The 24,455-nt window shown below is 45.8% G+C and overlaps 1 protein-coding gene across 11 annotated transcripts in view; it reads right to left on the reverse strand.

The window, feature by feature from the left end:
• The window catches only part of ZNF653 (zinc finger protein 653), a 228,577-nt gene that overhangs the window by 156,068 nt on the left and 48,054 nt on the right, over window positions 1-24,455 (reverse strand). For 9 of the 11 annotated variants that reach the window (XM_069231908.1, XM_069231907.1, XM_069231906.1 and 6 more), the window contains exons 5-6: window positions 17,013-17,214; window positions 15,758-15,866 (exon numbers count right to left, since the gene is read on the reverse strand). In XM_069231908.1, coding sequence (XP_069088009.1) covers window positions 15,758-15,866; window positions 17,013-17,214 — 311 coding nt within the window. The remainder of the gene's footprint in view (window positions 1-15,757; window positions 15,867-17,012; window positions 17,215-24,455) is intronic. The other 2 variants (XM_069231905.1, XM_069231904.1) reach the window with 1 other exon arrangement.

Genomic DNA, 24,455 nt, shown 5'->3' on the forward strand with positions numbered 1-24,455 from the left:
TTTAGTAAATGTATGAGGCGTAGACCAGGTTGCAGCCTTACATATTTCGCTCATAGGAATGTTTCCTAAAAGGCCATTGTAGCACCTTTCTTTCTGGTTGAGTGTGCCTTTGGTGTAATAGGCAATTCTCTTTTGGCTTTAAGATAGCATGTTTGAATACATCTGACTATCCATCTAGCAATGCCTTGTTTAGAGATTGGATTTCCTATGTGTGGTTTTTGAAAAGCTATGAACAGTTGTTTTGTTTTCCTGATTAGCTTTGTTCTGTCAATGTAGTACATTAGTGCTCTTTTGATGTCTAATGTATGTAGTGCCCTTTCAGCCACGGAATCTGGTTGTGGGAAGAACACTGGCAATTCTACTGTTTGATTTAAATGGAATGGTGAGATTACTTTTGGTAGAAATTTTGGATTTGTTCTTAGAACTATTTTATTTTTGTGTATTTGAATAAATGGTTCTTGTATGGTAAATGCCTGTATTTCACTTACTCTTCTGAGGGATGTGATTGCAATGAGAAATGCGACTTTCCAGGTTAGATATTGCATTTCACAGGAATGCATGGGTTCGAAAGGTGGACCCATGAGTCTTGTTAAGACGATGTTAAGGTTCCATGAAGGAACTGGTGGTGTTCTTGGTGGTATAATTCTTTTTAGCCCTTCCATGAATGCTTTAATAACTGGTATTCTAAATAGAGACGATGAATGAGTAGTTTGTAGGTAAGCAGATATTGCTGTGAGGTGTATTTTTATAGATGAAAAAGCGAGATTCGCTTTTTGCAAATGTAGTAAGTATCCCACTATGTCCTTTGTAGAGGCATGCAATGGTTGGATTTGATTGGTATGGCAGTAGCAAACAAATCTTTTCCACTTAGATGCATAACAGTGTCTAGTGGAAGCTTTTCTAGCTTGTTTTATGACCTCCATACATTCTTGTGTGAGGTCTAAGTGTCCGAATTCTAGGATTTCAGGAGCCAAATTGCCAGATTCAATGATGCTGGGTTTGGATGCCTGATCTGTTGTTTGTGTTGTGTTAACAGATCTGGTCTGTTGGGTAGTTTGACATGCGGTACTAGTGAAAGGTCTAGTAGAGTTGTATACCAAGGTTGTCTTGCCCATGTGGGTGCTATCAGTATGAGTTTGAGTTGGTTTTGACTCAACTTGTTTACTAGATATGGAAGGAGAGGGAGAGGGGGAAAAGCGTATGCAAATATCCCTGACCAACTCATCCATAGAGCATTGCCTTGTGATTCGCGGTGTGGGTACCTGGATGCGAAGTTTTGGCATTTTGCGTTTTCTTTTGTTGCGAACAAATCTATCTGGGGTGTTCCCCAAATTTGAAAGTACTTGTTCAGAACTTGGGGGTGAATTTCCCATTCGTGGACTTGTTGGTGGTCTCGCGAAAGGTTGTCTGCTAGTTGGTTTTGGATCCCTGGAATAAATTGTGCTATTAGGCGAATGTTGTTGTGAATCACCCACTGCCATATTTTTTGTGTTAGGAGACACAATTGTGTTGAGTGTGTTCCTCCTTGTTTGTTTAAATAATACATTGTTGTCATGTTGTCTGTTTTGACAAGAATGTATTTGTGTGTTATTATGGGTTGAAAGGCTTTTAACGCTAGAAATACTGCTAACAGTTCTAGGTAATTGATATGAAATTTTGTTTGGTGTACATCCCATTGTCCTTGAATGCTGTGGTGATTGAGGTGTGCTCCCCACCCTGTCATGGAAGCATCTGTTGTTATAACGTATTGAGGCACTGGGTCCTGAAATGTCCGCCCTTTGTTTAAATTGTTGCTGTTCCACCATAGAAGCGAGAGGTATGTTTGGCGGTCTACCAACACCAGATCTTGAAGTTGACCCTGTGCCTGTGACCATTGTGATGCTAGGCACTGTTGTAAGGGTTGCATGTGTAGTCTTGCGTTTGGGACAATGGCTATGCATGATGAAATCATGCCTAGAAGTTTTAGCACAAATTTTGCTTGTATCTTTTGGTTTGGAAACATAGCACTTATTACCTTGTGGAATGCTTGCACTCTTTGTGGACTTGGAGTGGCAATTCCCTTTGATGTGTTGATGGTTGCTCCTAGATATTGTTGTGTCTGACACGGTTCGAGGTGTGATTTTGTATAGTTGATGGAGAAACCCAGTTTGTGAAGGGTTTGTATGACATATGTGGTGTCGTTTGTGCACTTTTTTACTGTGTTGGTCTTGATTAGCCAATCGTCTAGGTAAGGAAGCACATGTATCTGTTGTCTCCTGATATGTGCTGCTACTACTGCTAGACATTTTGTGAATACTCTTGGTGCCGTTTGTTATTCCGAATGGCAACACTTTGAATTGGTAATGTATTCCTTTGAATACGAACCTTAGGTACTTTCTGTGAGAAGGGTGTATCGGTATATGAAAGTACGCATCTTTTAGGTCTAATGTGGACATGTAATCTTGCTGTTTGAGCAGTGGAATGATGTCTTGTAGTGTGACCATGTGAAAGTGGTCCGATATGATGTAGGTATTTAGTGTCCTGAGATCTAATATTGGTCTTAATGTTTTGTCTTTTTTTGGAATTAGAAAGTACAGGGAGTAAACTCCTGTGTTTTTTTGTTGTACTGGTACTAACTCTATTGCATCCTTTTGCAGTAGTGCTTGAACTTCTAGTCCTAAAAGTTCTAAATGTTGTGGTGACATTTTGCGTGTTTTTGGAGGGATGTTTGGTGGGAATTTGTGGAATTCTATGCAATAGCCATGTTGGATTATTGCTAATACCCAATTGTCTGTTGTAATCTGCTGCCAAGATTGGTAGAATTGGCTTAGTCTTCCCCCCACTGGTGTTGAGTGAAGGGGTTGTGTGACTTGAAAGTCACTGTTTAGGTGGAGGTGTTTTTGGAGTCTGGAATCTTCCCCTACTCCTTGGGAATTGACCCCCTCTATATCCCCTGAAACCTCCCCTTTGGAATGAACCCTGATATGGTGTGGTTCTTGTTTGTTGGCTGGTGGTGTCTGTGGGTTGGCCACGAAACCCCCCTCTAAATGGAGTTTTTCTAAAAGAGCCTCTGCTCTGCGGGGAGTAGAGTGCGCCCATGGCTTTGGCCGTGTCTGTGTCCTTTTTAAGTTTTTCAATGGCTGTGTCCACTTCAGGGCCAAAAAGTTGTTTCTCGTTGAAGGGCATATTAAGGACAGCCTGCTGGATTTCAGGTTTGAAGCCTGAAATGCGGAGTCCCTCTTCAACTATTTGCTGCGCCCTTTTTTGGTATTCCTGGGGAAGATGGTCTATGAGAAGTTGCATCTCATCCCAGTGTGCGCGGTCATATCGGGCAAGCAGCGCTTGAGAATTTGCGATGCGCCACTGGTTGGCTGCCTGTGATGCTACTCTTTTTCCTGCCGCATAAAATTTTCTGCTTTCTTTGTCCGGAGGTGGGGCGTCGCCAGATGTATGGGAATTTGCTCTTTTGCGAGCTGCCCCTACCACTACGGAGTCAGGTGGTAACTGCGAAGTAATAAACACTGGGTCTGTGGGTGGTGGTTTGTATTTCTTATCCACCCTTGGGGTGATGGCTCTTGATTTTACGGGCTCTTCAAAAATTTGTTTTGCGTGCCGTAACATCCCTGGTAGCATTGGGAGACATTGATATTGGCTATGTGTAGCTGAGAGGGTGTTAAATAAAAAATCATCCTCTATAGGATCGGAATGCAGTTGGACATTGTGGAATTCTGCTGCCCTAGCCACCAGTTGCGAGTATGAGGTACTGTCCTCTGGCGGTGACGGCTTTGTGGGGTATGAATCGGGATCATTGTCCGGCACTGGGGTGTCATATAGGTCCCAAGCGTCTTGATCCTGATTATCTTGACTTATGGTAGTTTGCGCTGGTGAGTGCATTTGTGGCGGTGTTTGTGCCGGCGATGCCTGTTGTGGTGGAGAGGGCGGAGGCGTGACTTTTTTAACCACTTTGGCTTGTGGTTGTGCGTCATCCTTGAGAAGTCCGATCCTTCTTTTTCTCATTATTGGGGGAAGGGTTGATATCTTCCCTGTGTCTTGCTGGATGTACAGTCTCTTTTGTGTGTAGTCTGATTCTACACTTTGGAGCTCTTGTCCAAATCTGTGCATCTGGCCACTTATTCCTTGTTCCTCTGTGTAGGATGGAGGTGTGGAACTTTTTGGCGCCGAGAGAGAATCTTTTTTCGGCTTCGGCACCGACAGAATTTTTGTGGCTTTCGGCAGTGTGTCTCGGTGCCGATGTTTTTCGGTGCCGGCATCTTGTTTTTGCCTCTCGGAGCCGCTATCTCGGCTCCGAGGTTGCTCCATGGCGGTCCCTCGACCGGAGTCGGGTGTCTTCGCTATGGGCGTGCCCTTTTTCGGCGCCTTCGACCGGTCGCCGGTTTTATGGGTCGAGCCATGGCCTGTTGGCAGTGGCGTCCCCTGGGCTTTTGTCTTCTCGATGGTTTTCATTTTCGACGTCTTACTCACTGTTTGTTGCTGTTGTTCGACGTCGGAGTCTCCGGATTCTGATTCCGGAACCGAGAATGTTTCCTCTTCGTCGTCGAAACGTTGTTTTGTCGGCGTGGACGCCATTTGTAGACACCTGGCTCTTCGGTCCCGGAGTGTTTTTCTGGACCGGAAGGCTCGACAGGCCTCACAGGTATCCTCCTTGTGCTCGGGGGACAAGCACAAGTTACAGACCAAGTGCTGATCTGTATAAGGATACTTACTGTGACATTTTGGGCAGAAACGAAACGGGGTCCGTTCCATCGGCTTCGATGTCGCACGCGGTCGGGCCGACCAGGCCCCGAAGCTACCCCAAAGTCTTCCGATGATCGGTGTCGATGTATCTAACTATCCCGATACCGAACGGAACAATACCAACGCTTTCTTCCGAGATTCTGACTAACTTTCCGAACCGAAACACGGAGCGAAAAGGAATACGTCCGAACCCGACAGCGGAAAAAAACAATCTAAGATGGAGTCGACGCCCATGCGCAATGGAGCCGAAGAGGGAGGAGTCCTTCGGTCCCGTGACCAAAAAAGACTTCTTCGAAGAAAAACAACTTGTAATACTCCGAGCCCAACACCAGGCAGCGGACTGTGCGAAACATGTGTATCTGCAGCAACATATGCCATCGAACACATGTTTTCCACAGAGGGCTTCCCCATCAAAAGGTAGATTGAAAATCTTGTTTTGTGCATCAGACCTGAATGAGGTTGCTCAAAGCCAACCCTGTCTTCTAAGAACGGCGGCACCTGCCAATTGCCGAAAGGCAGAAGAAGCGATGTCCAGTGCACAGTCGAAAACCTCCACTGAGGCTCTTTCCCCCTCTTGTAATATTTTCTTTGCCTCTGCTTTAGCATCTTCTGGCAGCTTGTCCAGGTCAGGTGTGATGTCTGCCCACAACTGGCTGTTGTATCTGCCTTTAACAGCCAAGGAATTCAATACCCTGACCGTAAGAGAAGACATTGAGGAAAATCGTTTTCCAATGTTATCTAGTCTCCTCCCTTCCTTGTTGGGGGGGTGCAGAGACTGGGCCGAGGGATTCTTGGATCTGGTTGGGACGCCTGAGAAATTACTGAGTCCCGTCTGGGATGACCCGTCACACCGGCTGGGCATCCTCAGGTGCTTTGTATTTCTTGTTTAGGCGGGGTAGGACTGCAGTTACTGAGGCAGGATTCCTCATCACTTTGAGGCCCTCCTCCCATATATAATCGACTATGGATATGGATCTTACTCTTCTTTGGAAGGGTGTCTTAGAGGAAGCAGTCCATCTGCTTCATTGGCACAGGGAGCGCAAATAGTTTTGCAGCTCTCTCCAGATGATGATGGAATCCACCAATGGGGAGAAGGAGATGACAATATGGGTATGAGATAATCATCCCATTCCGTAGTGACATCTGGTAACTCTTAACCCACCCTATCATCGTCAAAGGTTGCTGGATCTTGCAATAGGGCTGTTTGAGGTGTATGTCTGAGAATCTCAGATAGAGGTGACACCATTTGAGTAAGTGTGGAAGGCAATGATACTGGTGACCTTGGTGGTATAGGTAATTGCTGTGCAGCGATAGTAGTGGATGTGAAACGCTTCTTATAGTCTGCCAGTATTAACTGCAAGTCCGATATGAGAGATCAAGGTAAAGGAACCATCGCTTCTTGGTATAAGTATTGCTCTCAGTGGTATAAAAGGCTTGTGGATCACACCCCTAAAACCCATACTCACTGTCCTTGCCTACTTTCTTGCATTTTATGTGCAACTCAGATGGGCTGTGGGCAACCCCAAATGGTCCTTCCTCATCTGAATTGTCTTCTTCCAGGAGATGTGCTGGGATTAAGGCTACCCCAAATGGTCCTTCCTCATCCGAGTGATGTGCTGGGATTAAGGGTGACACTTTACTAGGAAAGGTGTAGGATGGTGTCAAATACTTGTTTTTTCCCTGTTTCTTGGATTTCTCTCTTCTCAACGGTACCGTCGTAGGTGTAGTCATTGATATTGTTGACGGTGCAAACTGCAGTGGCGTAGTGGGTCCTGTCGATGAGGAGGTCGGCGGCAATGTGGCCGTCGATGATGGTCGTGTCATCACTGCCATCGTCAGTGGTGTAGAAATAGTTATTTTTAAAGTTGACTGTCTTAGTAACGGCACCGACAAAGCACTGCACACTGTGGAGACAGTGGTTGTAGTACTGGTTGTCGACGTTGCTGTAGACGCTTTCATCGCCAATGACGATTAACTCGTTGGCGATGATGCTGTCAATGTTTTTTCAGAAGGTTTTTTGAAAGAATGTTAAACATTTGGAGTTGTTGTAGGGGTTTCAGAAGAAGCCTTCCGGAACTGCTTTAAAGAGGCAGAATGCCCTTTCCTCTCCTTGTGCGAAGATGAAGATCTGCTGTGAGGAGAAGCTGAAGGACTGCGACCTTTATTTGAATGCTCTTTTCTTAGGACTTTTTAGGCTGCTCACTAGAGGCACATGAGTGATGTGATCTGTTCCTTTTGTGTTGCTTCCTTGAGGACGTAGATGATTCCTCACTGTCAGACTCAGAAAAAGGCTCCTTTCTTGATTTTTATTTATGGAGCCAAATACATAGCCTGCACTCTCAGTCTTTGAGAGTTTTGTTAGAAAATGTTAGGTATACCTTGCAGTCCCTTGTTGAATGGTCTGGGTCAAGGCATTATATACAATCATTGTGTGGATCTCCAAAATGAAGGCTTTACTTGCCACAGGTCTGGCAGGCTCTGAAGAGACTCTTTTTTTCTCCTTATCTGACATGGCTGGTGAAGTAAAAATCAGATATTCACCGACAATAGTGTGGTGTAGGAGATATTAGCTATTAGAAGTAGAACTTGTGGAGAAATATCATCCGAAATGACTCTGAAAAGGTGTGACTGAGCAGAGCTCAGTGGAGACTACCTAGCATGACATGCGCTAGAAAATCTGGGAAACTGGAGATTCTCACAGGAGTGTTCTGAAGGGAGGTACAGCCTTATTGGCTGAGGTCTATCTTTGGTCTCTTTATTAAATAGACTTAGATATGTTACAAAAGTGAAGGCCTAATGGCCTTAATCCATCATTACAGGGAGTGCAGAATTATTAGGCAAATGAGTATTTTGACCACATCATCCTCTTTATGCATGTTGTCTTACTCCAAGCTGTATAGGCTCGAAAGCCTACTACCAATTAAGCATATTAGGTGATGTGCATCTCTGTAATGAGAAGGGGTGTGGTCTAATGAAATCAACACCCTATATCAGGTGTGCATAATTATTAGGCAACTTCCTTTCCTTTGGCAAAATGGGTCAAAAGAAGGACTTGACAGGCTCAGAAAAGTCAAAAATAGTGAGATATCTTGCAGAGGGATGCAGCACTCTTAAAATTGCAAAGCTTCTGAAGCGTGATCATCGTACAATCAAGCGTTTCATTCAAAATAGTCAACAGGGTCGCAAGAAGCGTGTGGAAAAACCAAGGCGCAAATTAACGGCCCATGAACTGAGAAAAGTCAAGCGTGCAGCTGCCACGATGCCACTTGCCACCAGTTTGGCCATATTTCAGAGCTGCAACATCACTGGAGTGCCCAAAAGCACAAGGTGTGCAATACTCAGAGACATGGCAAAGGTAAGAAAGGCTGAAAGACGACCACCACTGAACAAGACACACAAGCTGAAACGTCAAGACTGGGCCTAGAAATATCTCAAGACTGATTTTCCTAAGGTTTTATGGACTGATGAAATGAGAGTGAGTCTTGATGGGCCAGATGGATGGGCCCGTGGCTGGATTGGTAAAGGGCAGAGAGCTCCAGTCCGACTCAGACGCCAGCAAGGTGGAGGTGGAGTACTGGTTTGGGCTGGTATCATCAAAGATGAGCTTGTGGGGCCTTTTCGGGTTGAGGATGGAGTCAAGCTCAACTCACAGTCCTACTGCCAGTTCCTGGAAGACACCTTCTTCAAGCAGTGGTACAGGAAGAAGTCTGCATCCTTCAAGAAAAACATGATTTTCATGCAGGACAATGCTCCATCACACACGTCCAAGTACTCCACAGCGTGGCTGGCAAGAAAGGGTATAAAAGAAGGAAATGTAATGACATGGCCTCCTTGTTCACCTGATCTGAACCCCATTGAGAACCTGTGGTCCATCATCAAATGTGAGATTTACAAGGAGGGAAAACAGTACACCTCTCTGAACAGTGTCTGGGAGGCTGTGGTTGCTGCTGCACGCAATGTTGATGGTGAACAGATCAAAACACTGACAGAATCCATGGATGGCAGGCTTTTGAGTGTCCTTGCAAAGAAAGGTGGCTATATTGGTCACTGATTTGTATTTGTTTTGTTTTTGAATGTCAGAAATGTATATTTGTGAATGTTGAGATGTTATATTGGTTTCACTGGTAATAATAAATAATTGAAATGGGTATATATTTTTTTTTGTTAAGTTGCCTAATAATTATGCACAGTAATAGTCACCTGCACACACAGATATCCCCCTAACATAGCTAAAACTAAAAACAAACTAAAAACTACTTCCAAAAATTTCAGCTTTGATATTAATGAGTTTTTTGGGTTCATTGAGAACATGGTTGTTGTTCAATAATAAAATTAATCCTCAAAAATACAACTTGCCTAATAATTCTGCACTCCCTGTATAGTTTACATTACATTGCTATTATAATGTACCAGGGACTCCCATCTCGACGACGGGGAATGATTCAAGCATGTGAATCTATGAATGTTCCAATACTGGAGTAAGTCATTTTCTTTCAGGTAAAATTAGTTCTGGGGAGGGAGACTGAGCAGAGTTATTTTAGCTTTTATTAAAACATGGCAGTAATGTTGTCCATTTGGACTACAACTGTTTTGTTGTGTATGAGAGGTTGAAAGGCCTAGACAGCTAGCAACTCCAGGGGACAGATGTGTAGGGACTGCTGAGCAGCTGTCCACTTCTCCTGAACAGTAAGGTGATTGAGATGCCCGCCCGAACCGGTGAGAAAGGTGTCCATGTTGATGGCTTCTTGTGGACTAGGAAGGTCCACCCCTGCAACAGGCTGTTTATGGTCCACCAGTGCAAACAGCCATGTGTGCGGGGGCACACGCCAAAACTAGATCTTCTAGATGACCCTCCACTTTAGACCATTGTGCCATAAGCTACTCTTGCAGCGGGCGCATTTGTAGTCAGAGTGAGGAACTAAGGCTATGCAAGATGCCATCATTCCTAACAAGCGCAGCACGGGTCAGGCTGTTACTTGGCGATCTTGCTGAAAAAGAGGTAGCAGGATTTGGAACGTTTGCACTCTTGCTGGACGGGGGTAAGCTTTCCCCACCAGTGAGTGTAAGATGGTCCAGAGAAAGGGCTGTCTGTACTTGAAGGGGCTGGAAGATGGATTTGGCTAGATTGATTCTGAATTATGGTCTGGGTGTGCGCTAGGCAAATTTGCTGCACGGCTCTCTTGATCGGCCAGTCACCCAGGTAAGCAAACATGTGGATGCCGCTCCTCTTGAGGTGAGCAGCCTCCACAGTAAGACATTTAGTAAAGACCCTCAGGTTGTGGTAACCCTGAATGGAAGTACTTTGAACTCGTAATGTTGTCCATTAACCACAAACCGCAGGTATCTTCGATACACTGGGTGGATGGGTTTGTGAAAAGCAGGTGTGCTTCGGATCGAGGGCAGTCAAGAAGTCACTTAGTTGGAATAGAGGTAGGACGTCTTGTATAGTCACCATGTGAAAGTGCTCTGACAGAACATGTTTGTTCAGAGGTCTGAGATCAAGGATGAGTCTGAGGGAGACATCCTTTATGAGAATAAGGAAGTACAGGGAATACACCCCCTTTCCACAATGTTGCAGCGGAGTCGGTTCTATGGCCCCTTGGCTAGGATGGACTGTATCTCCTCCTGAAGAAGGCACAAATGATCAGGGGACAGTTTGTGTTGTCGGAGGCGGGGAAATGATGTTTGGTGGTGTATGTGTGAGTTCTAGACAGTGCCCATCCTGCAGTATCCCTTCAGCCTTCTCCCGAAAAGTGTTGTATGATCATCAGGGAAGGAGAAGAGAGTCAGTGTTTTGGAGGGGTAGCATCTTTGGGGGCTGTGCACTTTCCTCTGTCTTTGCCACTGTTATCCCTGTATTGCTCTAGATAGTAGCCTTGTGAAGGTGACTGCTGCATGAGCCTTAAAAAGGTGGAAGAGGTTTCCAGGGTGGGAGTGGCAAAAAGGAGACACGAGGAACAGGCGTTTGTAGGGCACCCATAGGTTTGGCAGTGTCGGTATCTTTTTTTTAATCTTTTCTAGCATCTCGTTGATCCAAGGGCAGAAGAGATGCTGCCCATCAAAGGATACATTTAGACGGTGTTGCTGATACTGCAATGTATGGCAGGTCAGTGGGGAAAAAAACTTGAATTTCTTGTTGACCCTCAGTGTAACAACCCTTGCTTTAAATGTCTCTTTACATATTTCAGCGGCTGGTCTAAGGACTCCCTTGAGCATAGGGAGGTACACTAGGGAGTGTTTGGTGGAGTAGAGGGTTTCCATGATGAAATCATCACGTTGTAGGTGCATTTCTACCTTGTGAAAGGTGGCTGGCCCATTCAGAACCTCATGGTACGAGGTGATGTCATCTGGAGATGGGGATTTGTGGGATACAGATCTGTGTCTGTGTCTGCTGGAGGCTGTGTGTCATAATGGACCCAGCGGTCTGGACCCTGTGTGTGATATATAGGGTCATAAGGCGGTTGAGGACTTCCTTCAACAACCCCCCCGTGGGCCCCACACCTCCTCCCCTCCAAACGAGTGTTAGGAACTCTTTGGTGAGTGTTGAGAAGGATCCACAGGCTGGAAAAAGGATGAAGGGGAAGGTGAGGAAAGGGGAGGACAGAATGGAGGAGAAAGACGAGCAGGAGGCTGTGGAGAGGCAGCTCTGTCGTGTCTCTAAGCTTCTTTGGATCCAGCACTGAAGCGACCCTCAACACTCGAGGCTTCAAGGAGGCTTTGGTGCAGCATGTGACACGGGTGTCTGGTCCAGCTTGGAATAGCGGAGACTCTACCATGGCCTGAAGACTGTAGTGCACCAGCGTCCTCAGAGGTAGCCCGGGAAGTCGAGGCCGGTGCCTCTTTTTGGTGAATAGGGGAGGTGATTGTACTCACTATGGATTTCAGTGGACACTGGGCTACTGGAGGCTCTTCTGCTTCAACGTCCACATTGGTGTCAATGCCTTTCAGCAAAAAAGATGCATAGATTTCAACAACTTGAGCGTCAAGTTGTTCAACATATGAGTTCTCTCTCCAAAGAGGTCTAAGGTGTCTTCTGCCTCCTTTCTAAGCACCATGGAAGCCAAAGCAATGGAGAGAGCTCTTCAGTTCCGAAGGTTTTTTTTTTTTTTATTCAAGAATGCGAGACCCGTCAAACACACGTCGTCACAGTTTTCGGGGGACAAACCCAGATTGCAGACTTCATGGAGTTCTGTTCTCAGACACTTGGAATGGTAAGTAGGGCAGAACTGAAATGGAGTCCCTTCCATCAGAGGGATATCCTCCACCGCAGTGATGGTATTCAAAGAGGTTGTCTACCAGAATGAATCTGAAACTACGCGAAGTTGGAGACGGTCGAGAAAGCGTGATTGCTGCCACAACTGACTAAGAACAGAACCGAAGGTCTCGTAAGAACATCACATGGCGTCATACCAGAGCTCACCTTGACACATTTGAATTCAACAATGGAGAAAAAACAATTTAACAATAAAGCTAATGCCTATGCGCATTACCACTACTAGGTGGAGTCGGCAGGTCTCATGGCTTGAAAAGACTCCCCTTCGAAGAAAAACAACATGTACACCCACACTAGCTGGCAAAAGAATGCACAGCATGCAAATCTAAAGCCACACATGCCACGAACAGAAAGATTTTCCACAGCGTGACATGGGTGCAAAGTAATACGTGCACTTTGAGAGGGCACAAGATGGGAAGAGACTTCCAGGATTTCAGAGGGTCTCACATCTGGCAGCCTGAGCGAACAGGGTTGTGACTGACCAATGATAATTGGAACTACTGACAGAAGGGTAGAGAAGAGGTGAAATAATGAGTATGGCAGAGGGGAATGAGGGTGGTACGATTCACAGGTTAAAGAAAATGCATCCCACCAGCAGCAGGAGCACGAGTGTAAGAACGTTTTACATTTGTTCTGTTTTTGCTGTGTCTCCAACAGTACTTCAGACTACAAAGCATTCCACATGGCACTGACTTGCCAGAGTATGTTCTTTGTGAAGAAGCATGTACCAAATACATAAGCAGGAACACGAAAGCAACTTTGCCAAAATGGGAGAGTGTAGATTTGAACAGACAAAAAATGTAGGAAAGTGCCCTCCCTCTTGGCATGGTTACCCCCATTTTTCTGTCTGTTGTCTGTGTGTTTGACTGTGTTCACTGGGATCCTGCTAACCAGGACCCCAGTGATTAGGCTCTCTCCCTTCTAACTTGGCTTCTAGAACCTTTTTCACCACAGATTTGGCATACTGGTACCCCCATGTAAGTCCCTAGTATATGGTACATAGGTACCCAGGGCAGTGGGGTACCAGGGGATGCCTATGGGCTGCAGCATGTGTTATGCCACCCATAGGGAGCCCATGCAAAAGTGTTCTGCAGGCCTGCCATTGCAGCCTGCGTGGAAGGGTGCAGACACCCTTTCACTACCAGGTCACTGAACCAAGTCACTGTAGGTCACCCCTATTGCAGGCCCTTCTAGCCCAGAGGGCAGGGTGCAAGTACCTGTGTGTGAGGGCACCCCTGCACTAGCAGAGGTGCCCCCCTTGAACTCCAGCTTCATTTTCCTGGACTTTGTGAGTGGGGAGGACGCCATTTTATGCGTGTACTGAACATAGGTCACTACCTATGTCCAGCTACATAATGGTAACTACAAACCTAGGCATGTTTGGTATCAAACATGTCAGAATCATACTGCAATACATTTGCAAGTATTGGTTGTATGACTCCATGCCCTCTGGGGGCTCCATAGAGGACCCCCCTATTGCTACCACCAGTCTTCCAGGGTTTTACAGGCAGCCCCAGCTGCTGCCACCCCTCAGACAGGTCCTGCTGCTTGACTTGCTCAAGCCCAGGAAGGCAGAACAAAGGATTTCCTTTGAGAGAGGGGTGTTACACCCTCTCCCTCTGGAAATAGGTGTGATTGGCTTGGGAGGGGTAGCCTCTCCAAGCCACTGGTTTCGTTTTGAAGGGCACATTTGTTGCCCTCCGTGCATAAACCACTCCACACCAGTTCAGGGGCCCCCAGTCCCTGCTCTGGCGCGATACTGGTCAATGGAATGGGAGTGACCACTCCCCTCTCCATCACCACCACAGGTGTGGTGCTCAGAGCTCTTCCAGAGGGTCCCTGGGTCCTGTCATCTTGATTCCAAGGTTGGCAGAGAACTCTCGGACCTTCTGAGTAGACAGACCAGGCAGATGACATCAGAGCCCTCTCCTGATAGGTGCTTACCTGGTTAGGTGACCAATCCCCCTTACAGGGCTCTTTAGGGTCTCTCTCCTGTGTGGGTCCTCAGATTCGGCTTACAAAATTCAAGCAGGACTCCTCTGCAACCTCCTCTTCTGGCCATCAGAACCGCAACTGGTCCCTCTAGGAACCAACAAGCTGCAGATCCACGAGGAAGACTCTTCTGCAACTTTGTATCCAGAGTTCCTGCCAACTTTGCAACTGTTCCCTCACCATGCATCCTCAGAAGACTGCAACTCTTCAGCCTGCACAAGAAGAACAAGGAATCTCCCTTGGAGTGAAGGGATCACTCCCCTGCAAACGCTGGCACCTATAGCAAGCGACGACCGGCTGCATTGATTCCCTCTCTGGCTGAGCCGCGTGGTTCATGCCTCACAGGTGGTGGTCTGGAGTGGTCCCGTCAGTCCTCTCTACCAGCTGTCCATCCTGAGTGGAAGTAAGCCTTTGCCTTCCCACGCAGGACAGTACCCCCATGCACTGCGTTCCTTGCAGCTGCTAAGGCTTGTTTGTGCCCCTCCAAGGGATCTTCAGGTGACGTGCAGCTCCAGTCCCCAGCACTCCTTCCTGCAAATCCCAGCCTCCTGCGTGGTTCTCCTGCGGCGTGGAATCCTCTTTTGTAGTGCCGCATGGGCTCCTTCTTGTACCTTCTGTGTCCTCGTCCTGTGGGACTCCTGTGGGTGTTGCCTTTGCTCCTGTGGACTCTCTGCGACACTGAGGGTCCCCTGTGACTCCCTCTTCTGGGCTGAGTCCTCCTGGACCTTGCTGGTCACCGGCAGCACCTCTGTCCCACTAACCACGAGTTTGCCAAGGCTTGTTGGTGGAATTCCAGCACCCACACCCGTCTGCAATCTTCCTTCCAGGGTGGAGCTTCATCTGCATCCATCAGGAACACTTCTCCGTCTGCAGTGCTGACCTGTTCTTCATCACCGTCGACCAACTCCAGCATCCACAGCTGGGTGAGTAGTAGCTCCTCTGGAGTCCACTGTGACTCTTGGACCTGGTCCCCTCTCTCCACAGGTCTTCTTCCTTCAGGAATCCACAGATGGTTTTCTTGCAGTCTTCTCTGGGTGTTTTCTTTTTCTTCTTTTCCTCCTCTTGGGTGGTTTGGGGAAAATTCAGTGTTTTACTCCTGCATTCCTGGTCGCTGGGGGGTACTGCTACTTACCTCTGTGGTTTTCTAGTACTCCAAGCTTCCCTCTACACATTCCACTTACCTAGGTGGGGGGTACCTTGTTCGCATTCCATTTTTTTTTAGTATATGGTTTGTGCTCCCCCCTAGTATCACTATTGGTTATTAATATTTGCACTGTTTTCTAACCCTTTCTATGCCTATTTCCGATTGCTAGTTTATATATTTAGTGTATTACTTACCTCCTAAGGGTGGGTCACCTGTCTAGTATTTTGTGGTGATTTACTCCAAAGATAAAGTACCTTTGTTTTTGTACAACTGAGTGTTTTCTTTCATGTCTAAGTGCTGTGTGACTACAGTGGTACTGCATGAGCTTTGCAGGTCTTCTAGATAAGCCTTGGCTGATTATCCACAGCTACCTCTAGACAGCCTGGCTTCTAGACACTGCCTACACTTCACTAAGAAGGGATACCTGGACCTGGTATAAGGTGTAAGTACCATAGGTACCCACCACAAACCAGACCAGCTTCCTACAAAAAACATTTAACTCATTAAATGACATAAGGAAAGGTTGTTTCAAGCATTAATTTAGACAGACAGATTGAGAAGGGGAACCCTTTCCTCCACGAGTTGGTAATACCCTTGCTTTCCCTGTGACATACCTGGAAGCTGCTCAGTGCAATGTAAACTTGGCTGCACCCTTCATAGGGGCAGTGAAACATCTCCAGCATACCATCGGCATCCACAGGGCGGCCTCGCTTGCTTCGCCTTCTGCAACACAAAGAGCACTAGATTATGTTGCACAACATAAAAAGAGCACGCCACCACAATAAATATGTGCAATCAGGGAACGCATGCAAATAGCACAAAGAGTTTACCCTGCTAGTAAACAAGGTTTGTAATGCTCCCACTGAGCTAGCAACGGAACTGCTAAAAGCAAGAAAAAGATAAAATAACTACCAAGTTTACATGTATTTAAAACCTTACTTTCACTTATGGTGAATGTTTAAATCTGCACAAGCAGCCTTCCAAGCCTTTTGATCACTCCCATGACCTCAGATAAGGGCTTTAGTCTCATAGTCAGATTTTTTGTGACACTCCATTTGCTAAGATTTTCTGACCTCCAAAATATTACTTGCAGTCATTTAAACAATTACAAAAAATGCACTTCCTAGAGACACTGGAAACATATGAAATTCACACACCTTTTTTGGTGGCAGGTCGCAAACATTCACAGTTCTCCCCTCTATCCCCAAATTATCCCACATGCAAAGAAAACTATATGCTTGGCTCCCCCTCCACAGTTGCTCTTGAGGCCGGAACCTGGAGATGAAATTCGCTCAATGGGGCCACTCTCCCCACGGACAAACCCTCAACAAAAAATAAGCTCTGAACAAAAGCACTCAAATGCCAAGTAACTGGCAAACCAATGCTAGGTAAAAACTGTGTGATGTAACATGACCGAGATATCCTATTGTACCCAGGGCTAGTATCACCCCAATACAAGTTTCAACTGTCACGAACAGGTGCACAAATTCCACGTTAATAATTTATTTAGTATCTAAGAATGTGTGCACACCTCCTTTCACAGAGTGTTTGGTAACCCCTGCGGACAGAAGGGCACAGTGCTATGCAAATACTTATTACAACACAGGTAAAACAGACATTTGGAGTCTAAACAATTTTGATTCCTACAACTTGGGAAGAAAACAGTTTTTTGAGTGTACAGAAATGGCAAGTTCATTGAACACAATGGGGAGAAGGGAGTTGACTTACTGAAATCGAATTTTCAATTCCCTTCATGTATGTAAACAGTCTCTTAACCAACTCCATGTTGAAGTAGTGATCACACAGAAGAAGATGAAATATCACACCCCCTCAACTGCCCTTTAACCTCAAGGTAAACAATAAACATACTTTTCAGGCTCCTTGGGGGCTTCATACAGGATGGCAGAGGTGTCCGTGGTCTTGAAAGTTGCATGCACCAAATCCTGCTCGGAATTCTCCTGCCCAGGATCGAGCGCTGGCTCCAGGTCTGCCTTCTGTTCCAGTTCTGGCTTTCCTACTTGCTCCACCTCATCATCTGTGTCTTTGGTTAGGGAACAGAGTGCATTATGTTCTGATAATGGAAGAAAAAAAACATTGCAAGCATCAATGTTTGTCCTCCGATCTCCCTCCAAGCTATGGGTGTATTCTGCTCCCTGCTGTTGCAGGCTCAAATAACAACGACCAAAAAGATCACAAGAGAAATTAGTCTTGTGAATGGCTGAATAGGGAACATGATACAACAGTAAATGGCAGATTGAATTTGGAACAGTCATTACCTGCAAAAGCATCTTTTAAGCTGACCACTTTGTCTTTTCTTGGTCTTCTAGTTCTGGGGCTACCATATCTAGGTGCCACTCTCACCAACAATTTATTTATGGAGCTACAGTTCAACTTTCACACCTTGAAACACAGTACAGTAACAAATTGAAGGAAAGACTGGGTCTCATTATCCAAAATTGCAACAAACTGCAAAGCAGCAATCGACATTAAAAACAATAAGAAATATGGTTAACTGGTTGTGAGAAACTGGATAATTATCTCAAAGAATAATCACAACTCTTGCCTGGGTAAACTCAAAGTCACCAAATCAACCTGAGCTTAACATGCTGGTAGCAATGGCACAGAGCAAATAGGCTTATCTTAGGCCAAAGTGTCAACTTTTTATTCAGCAATATTACAGTCATAGGGAAAATGCAAAGCAATACTAAAAAAATTGAAAGACAGAGTATAATTTAATAAACAAAATGACAACAAAACGAAAAAAATCCAATAAGGGGAACCAGTTGTATGATTATTTTAAAGTTTAAAGTAAAAATAGCGTGAAAAAGAACAAAGCACCAATAATAATGGTAGCGGTAGAAAGGGACCTAGGCATGCTTGGAGTCCAACCGCAATCAACCATGGGTAGATACACCAACATGGTTCGTCCTGGTCAAAGTCTTTACATTTTGACTTAGACTTTTAAGTCACTATTAGCCACAGGAGTACACTTCTAGGGCCCTGAATACCTCAGGGAAGGGCACTAAGACACCAAAAGTATCAGGCAGAGGTCAATAGCAAATTCCAGTTGCCCCTGGTCAGCTGGGCACTTTATTGAAAAGGTCTCCTTCATCCTGTGATGGCCCTATGGCCACGCACAAGGTCAGCCAACTGACCCGTAAAACTCACTTCTTTGGCCTTGGAACAATTGGGAACAGGCCCAGTCCTTCAGGGCTCCTCTCAGGCCCCAGACAGGAGTTCTGGTCCTCTTCTGTTCTACCAGAGTAGGTCAGTGAATGGTGTGTGGGGATGCCACATTTATGCCTGGCACTAGCCAGTGGCTGGTGTTGACTCACCGCCCTCCCTAACCAATGGGGTAAAAATTCCCAGGCCATGACCCACCTATTGTGCTTTTCTACAGCCAGATCCAGAATGTAATGTTTCAGAGCAAATACAAGATGGCGAAAATCTTTGGCCACCATAAATGTGGGCGCTCAGAATGTGTGCGCGGGGAGTATACTATGATAGTTCTAGTGTCCTCCCACATCTAACACTAAAACCAGTTTTACACTGTACCTGCAACAAACCTAGATAGATGTCTGGCTGAATAAAAGCAAGGTCCTTCAGCAACCAGACAGAGGACCAACAAAGAACTGTCTTGGCATTCTGTTCTCTCCATTTCAAGCCCAGCCCAAGTGTTTCATGTGAGTCAACATACCTGTCAAGAAGGATTGAAACTGTGCTATCAAAATGAGTCCCAGAGTACTAACTCAGGGGAGTCATCTCTGCCCATTCATGTCAACCTATTGATTGCTCCTGTGAGGCATTTGACATCTATTCAAGGCTTGAGCACAGGCTGAGAGCTGGCAGAGGCTTATGCTAATTAGCCTTCTGACAGTTCAGGCAGGTAAAGGGTAACCTTTTAAACTATCTTTTCATTAATATTTATTAAAAGTCTTCATTGCGTTGGAGTTTAAATAATTTAAGTAATTGCTTAATTAGCAGCATTAGTATTTTACTTAGCACTCCAGTTTTCTACATGGGATAGCTAGGCCTACAACAGTGAAAATAGCTTTTTTAGGTCTTTTCACTATGAGGCCATTGTAATATGTTCCTACATGCCCCACGTTGAAATACCATGCACCTTACCTTGAGGGCTACAAGGCTTACATGGGGTGTCTTACTAATATTTAACAAGCATTAGCAAAGCCAATAGGTCTGGCCTATGCAAGAGCTAATGGTTTCGCCAATGTATTTTAGTCATATTGTACACCATTGTGATTGTTGTTCAGCATAGCTGAATGTTAGTGGCATAGCAGAGTGCTGTGTGGAGTGTACAGTGGAACGGCAAGGAGTAGAGTGCCATAGACTGGATTGGCATAGAATGCCCTGTATTGAAGCGGCATAGTGGAGCTGCATAGAGTGGTGTACCGAGGAGTAGCACAGAGCAGACTGCTGTAGAGTGCATTGGCTTAGAGTGCTGCAGAGTATTGTAGCATAGACTGCAGTGGCATAGAGTGCAGTGGCATGGAAATCAGCAGTGTGTGCTTTGATCTGTTGTAAGTATTGTGGGGTTTTAACCATGCCCACCTCGCGCGCATCACTTTCACTTGCTCGTGGACTTGCCATTCAAAAATCCATTATCATCATTGGTAAATGCTTTACATTTGTCCCACCTTTGGGAGGTTTTGTTACCGTCTTGCAGACTGACCCTGTTACATAGAAAATTGCACTATTGCTGATATGCTTGACTGTGAGCAAACTTCTTTTTCCTTTTGTGTCTTGTCTTCACGCTCATGTCAGCCACGGCGCTTTTAATCAGCTCGCTTCTGTAGACGGTGGCACTATAAATCGCAATATTGCAACCTGCAAGAGAGGTGAGCTTGGAACAGGCACTTCAATTGGGAGGTGTATCAGAGTATGGCGTAATTAACTGTTCGACATTTGATGGAAGTCCGGGTAACATACAGCGTCCAGTGTCTTTATTCCCTTACTGCTAAACTTCTGTAGAACTATTAGAAAAAAAATTAGCTAACTTTTTAATTAGACGCTGAACTGTTGAAATGCAATCATTGCCAATTAAGTAGCTTTAGTCTCTACTTATTTTACTGAAGTAAGTATTGTGACAAAGCCTCACACTTTACGATCGAAAAATGTCTTTTCAAGGCACTACCTGCATCCCCTTATAGAAAAGCATACGTCTAAAAACAATGTCCATAATCTGTGAGTCTTGCAATTGAACATGTCTAGTCCAGTGCCATACATTTATAAACAATAGAAGCTGCGGCTGAGTATAACACAATTAAAAAATAATGGATTTTAGTTATATAGCTTCGCTGCTGTCTTAGGAACAAGTTCTGTGTGGACTTTTTTCCTTCCTTACTTTTGTTTTTATTTGTGTGATTCCCGAGGCCGTCATCAGATGATCACCCAGACGCACTCTTGTGCGATGGAAACATAAAACACAGCATAACACAACACAACACAGCATAGAACAACACAACATAGCATAATACAGCATAACACAACACAATGTAACAACATAGCATAACACAACATAACATCGTAACATACTATAGCACAACATAGCATAACACAACACAGCATAGCACTAAACAATACAGCATAGCGTAACAACACAACATACAGCATTGCGTAACATAACAGAATAGCATAACTCAACACAACACAGCATAACATGACATAACACAACACAACATAGCAAAACATAGCAAACCATAACACAACACATTACACAACACAGCATAAGACAACATAGCATAACATACAACATAACACAAAATAGCATAAAATAACACAATACAGCATAAAACTACACAACATAACATAGCATGGCATAACATTGCACAACATAACACAATATAACATATGTAGGAAGCTGGCCTGGTGTGTAGTGGGTACCTAATGTACTTACACCTTATACCAGGTCGAGGTAGCCCCTATTAGTGTAGTGTAGGCAGTGTCTAGAAGCCAGGCTCTCTAGAGGTAGCTGTGGATGAGCAGCCAAGGCTTATCTAGGAGACATGCAAAGCTTATGCAATACCACTGTAGCCACACAGCACTTACACATATGAAAGAAAAAAATGTGTTACAAAAACAAAGGTACTTTATTTTAGTGACACAGTTACCAAAAAGTACTAGAGAGGCAACCCTTCAATAGGAGGTAAGTAACCCACTAGATATGTACACTAGTAATCAGATATAGGCTTACAAAGTGATAGAAAACAATACAGCAATAGCGACCCTAGGGAGGGCCCAAACTATATACAAAAAGAATGGAATGTGAATGCAGGACCCCCACCTAGGTAAGTGGAGTTTGTAGAGGGGAGCTGGGGGAACTAGGAAACCCAAAGGTAAGTGCCACAGTGTCCCCACACCCCCCTCCATTGACCAGGAAGAAAGGAGTAAGTTAATGGATTTTCCCCAAACCACCCAAAAGAAGAAAATGTTACGCCCAGACAAGTCTGCAAGAAACCAGCGGTGAATTCCTGAAGAGTAAGACCTGTGGAAGAGGGGACCAAGTCCAGAAGTCACTGAAGAGTCCAGTGGGGACAGGACCCACTAACTACCCAGCTGTGGTTGCAGGAGTTGGTTGACGGTAGGACAAAGACAGTCAGGATTGCAGCCTTGAAGCAGGTGAAGAGTTCCTGAAGGATGCAGATGACGTCTCACGCCGGATAGATGATTGCAGTCGATCAGTGGTGTGGAAAAGCCTCCAACAAGCCTTGGCAAAGGCAGAAGCTGTCGTGAAGCAAAAGTGGAGCTGAAGAGGAACAGCAAGGTCCAGGTGGTCTCAACCCCGGGAGGAGTTCTGGGGGACCCTCCACAGAAGAAAATTCAGCCCCCATAGGAGACCCACTGGAAGAGGAAACAGACGTCACAGTGGAGCCCACGCACCACAACTGGCAAAGGGTCCCACGCCGCAGGACAAGCATGCAGAGGGCTGTGTGTCACGGGAAGGAGTGCTGGGGACTGGGGCTACACGGAGGCTGAAGATCCCTTGGAGGAGATGCCAAGAAGCCTTGGTAGCTTCAAGAGACGTGGTGCATGGGGGTACTGACCTGCGTGGGAAGGCAAGGGCTTACCTCCACCAAAGTTGGACAGCTGACAGAAAGGACCAAGAGGACTACTCCGGACCACCACCTGTGATGCAGGATCCACGCAGCTCAAAATGAGAGAAGATCCACACAGCCAGTCGTTGTTGCAGTTGGTGCCTGCGGATGCAGGGGAGTGACTCATTCACTCCAAAGGAGATTCCTTCTTCCTTCTAGTGCAGACTGAAGACTTGCCACCCTCAGAGGATGCACAGTTGCGGCAATGTTACAGAAGCTGGAAGGAGCTGTGGAAACAATGCTGCAAGCAAAGCCTTCCTCGAGGATGCAGATTGTCAGTTCCTGGAGGGTCCAGTCGCGGTTCCTGTGGCTAGAAGGCGAAGCAGAGGTTGAAGAGGAGTCCTGCTGGAATCTTGCAAGATGAATCTGAGGACCCACCCAAGTGAGACACCCTAAATAGCCCTGAAAGGGGCATTAGTCACCTAGCCAGGTGATCACCTATCAGGAGGGGACTCTGATGTCACCTGACTGACCTGGCCACTCAGATGCACCCAGAGGTCCCTTCCAACCTTGTATTCAAGATGGCAGAACCCTAGGGACCCTCTGGGGGAGCTCTAGGCACCACCCCGGGGGTGGTGATGGTGATGTCACTCCCCTTTCCATTGTCCATTTTCGCACCAGTGCAGGGACTGGGCGTACCTTAACCGGCGTAGACTGGTTTATGCACAGAGGGCACCTAATATCCCCTTCAAAGCATACCAGTGGCTTGGGAAGGCTACCCTTCCAGAGCCATGTAACACCGCTCCCAAAGTAAATCCTGCGTTCTGTCTTCCTGGGGGTCAGCTGTTCAAGCAGCAGGAGAGCAGAAACCTGTCTGAGGGGTGGCAGCAGCTTGGGCTGCCCGGAAAACCATAGAAGGCTGGTAGGAGCAATGCTGGGGATCCTATAAGGAGCCCACAGAGTGCATGGAATCATACGTCCAATACTGGCAACAGTATTGGGGTATGTTTCTGACATGTTTGATACCAAACATGCCGAGGTTCAGAATTCCCATTAAGTAGCTGGACATAGGTAGTGACCAATGTCCAGTACACTAATAAAAGGGCATCCCTGCACTCACGAAGTCCAGGAAAATGGAACTAGAGTTCTATGGGGGTACCTCTGCTAATGCAGGGGTGCCCTCACACACAGGTAATTTGCACCCGGCCCTCTGGGCTCGGAGGGCCTGCCTTAGGGGTGACTTACAGTGGCCTGGTGCAGTGAACTGTAGTGAAAAGGGGGCAAGCACCCTTTCACGCAGGCTGCAATGGCAAGCCTGCAGATACAGTTTGCATGGGCTACCCATGGGTGGCATAATACTTGCTGCATCCCATGGGGGATCCTGTAGTCCCTCAATGCCCTGGGTACCTGAGTACTATATACTAGGGACTTACCAGGAGGCACCAGTATGCCAAATGTGGGGTGTAAGTGGTTCAATTAACCAAGTTTGAAGGGAGAAAGTATAATCATTAGGGTCCTTGTTAGCAGGATTCCAGTGAACATTGACAACAGGCAGAAAATGTGGGTAACCGTGCCAAGAAGGAGGGCACTTTCCTACAACATAGCATAACATAACAGCACAACATAACACAATATAGCCTAGCTTAACATAACACAACATAGCCTAGCAAAACATAACACAACAAAGCACAGCATAGCATTGCATAACACAACATAGAATAATATAGCATAACTCAACATAACATAGCACAGTATAACACAACATAAGCTAGCATAACATAACCTAACATAGTATAACGCAACATCGCATACCATAACGCAACATCGCATAACAAAACACAATATAAGACGACAAACATACCACAACATAGCATAACACAACATGCCATAATATAGCATAACATAAGACAACATAACCTAATATAACACAACATAGCTTGGCATAACACATTAGACAACATAGCCTATCAGAGCAAAACACAACATAAGACAACATAGTATAACATAAAACAACAAAGCATACCATAACACAACATAATCACTGTAAGGAAATGCCTCCTTGGCATGGTTGCCCCCTGACTTTTTGCCTTTGCTGATGCTATGTTTACAATTGAAAGTGTGCTGAGGCCTGCTAACCAGGCCCCAGCACCAGTGTTCTTTCCCTAACCTGTACTTTTGTATCCACAATTGGCAGACCCTGGCATCCAGATAAGTCCCTTGTAACTGGTACTTCTAGTATCAAGGGCCCTGATGCCAAGGA

The sequence above is a fragment of the Pleurodeles waltl genome, chromosome 4_2 (assembly GCF_031143425.1).
Source record: "Pleurodeles waltl isolate 20211129_DDA chromosome 4_2, aPleWal1.hap1.20221129, whole genome shotgun sequence".
Taxonomy (NCBI): Eukaryota; Metazoa; Chordata; class Amphibia; order Caudata; family Salamandridae; genus Pleurodeles; species Pleurodeles waltl.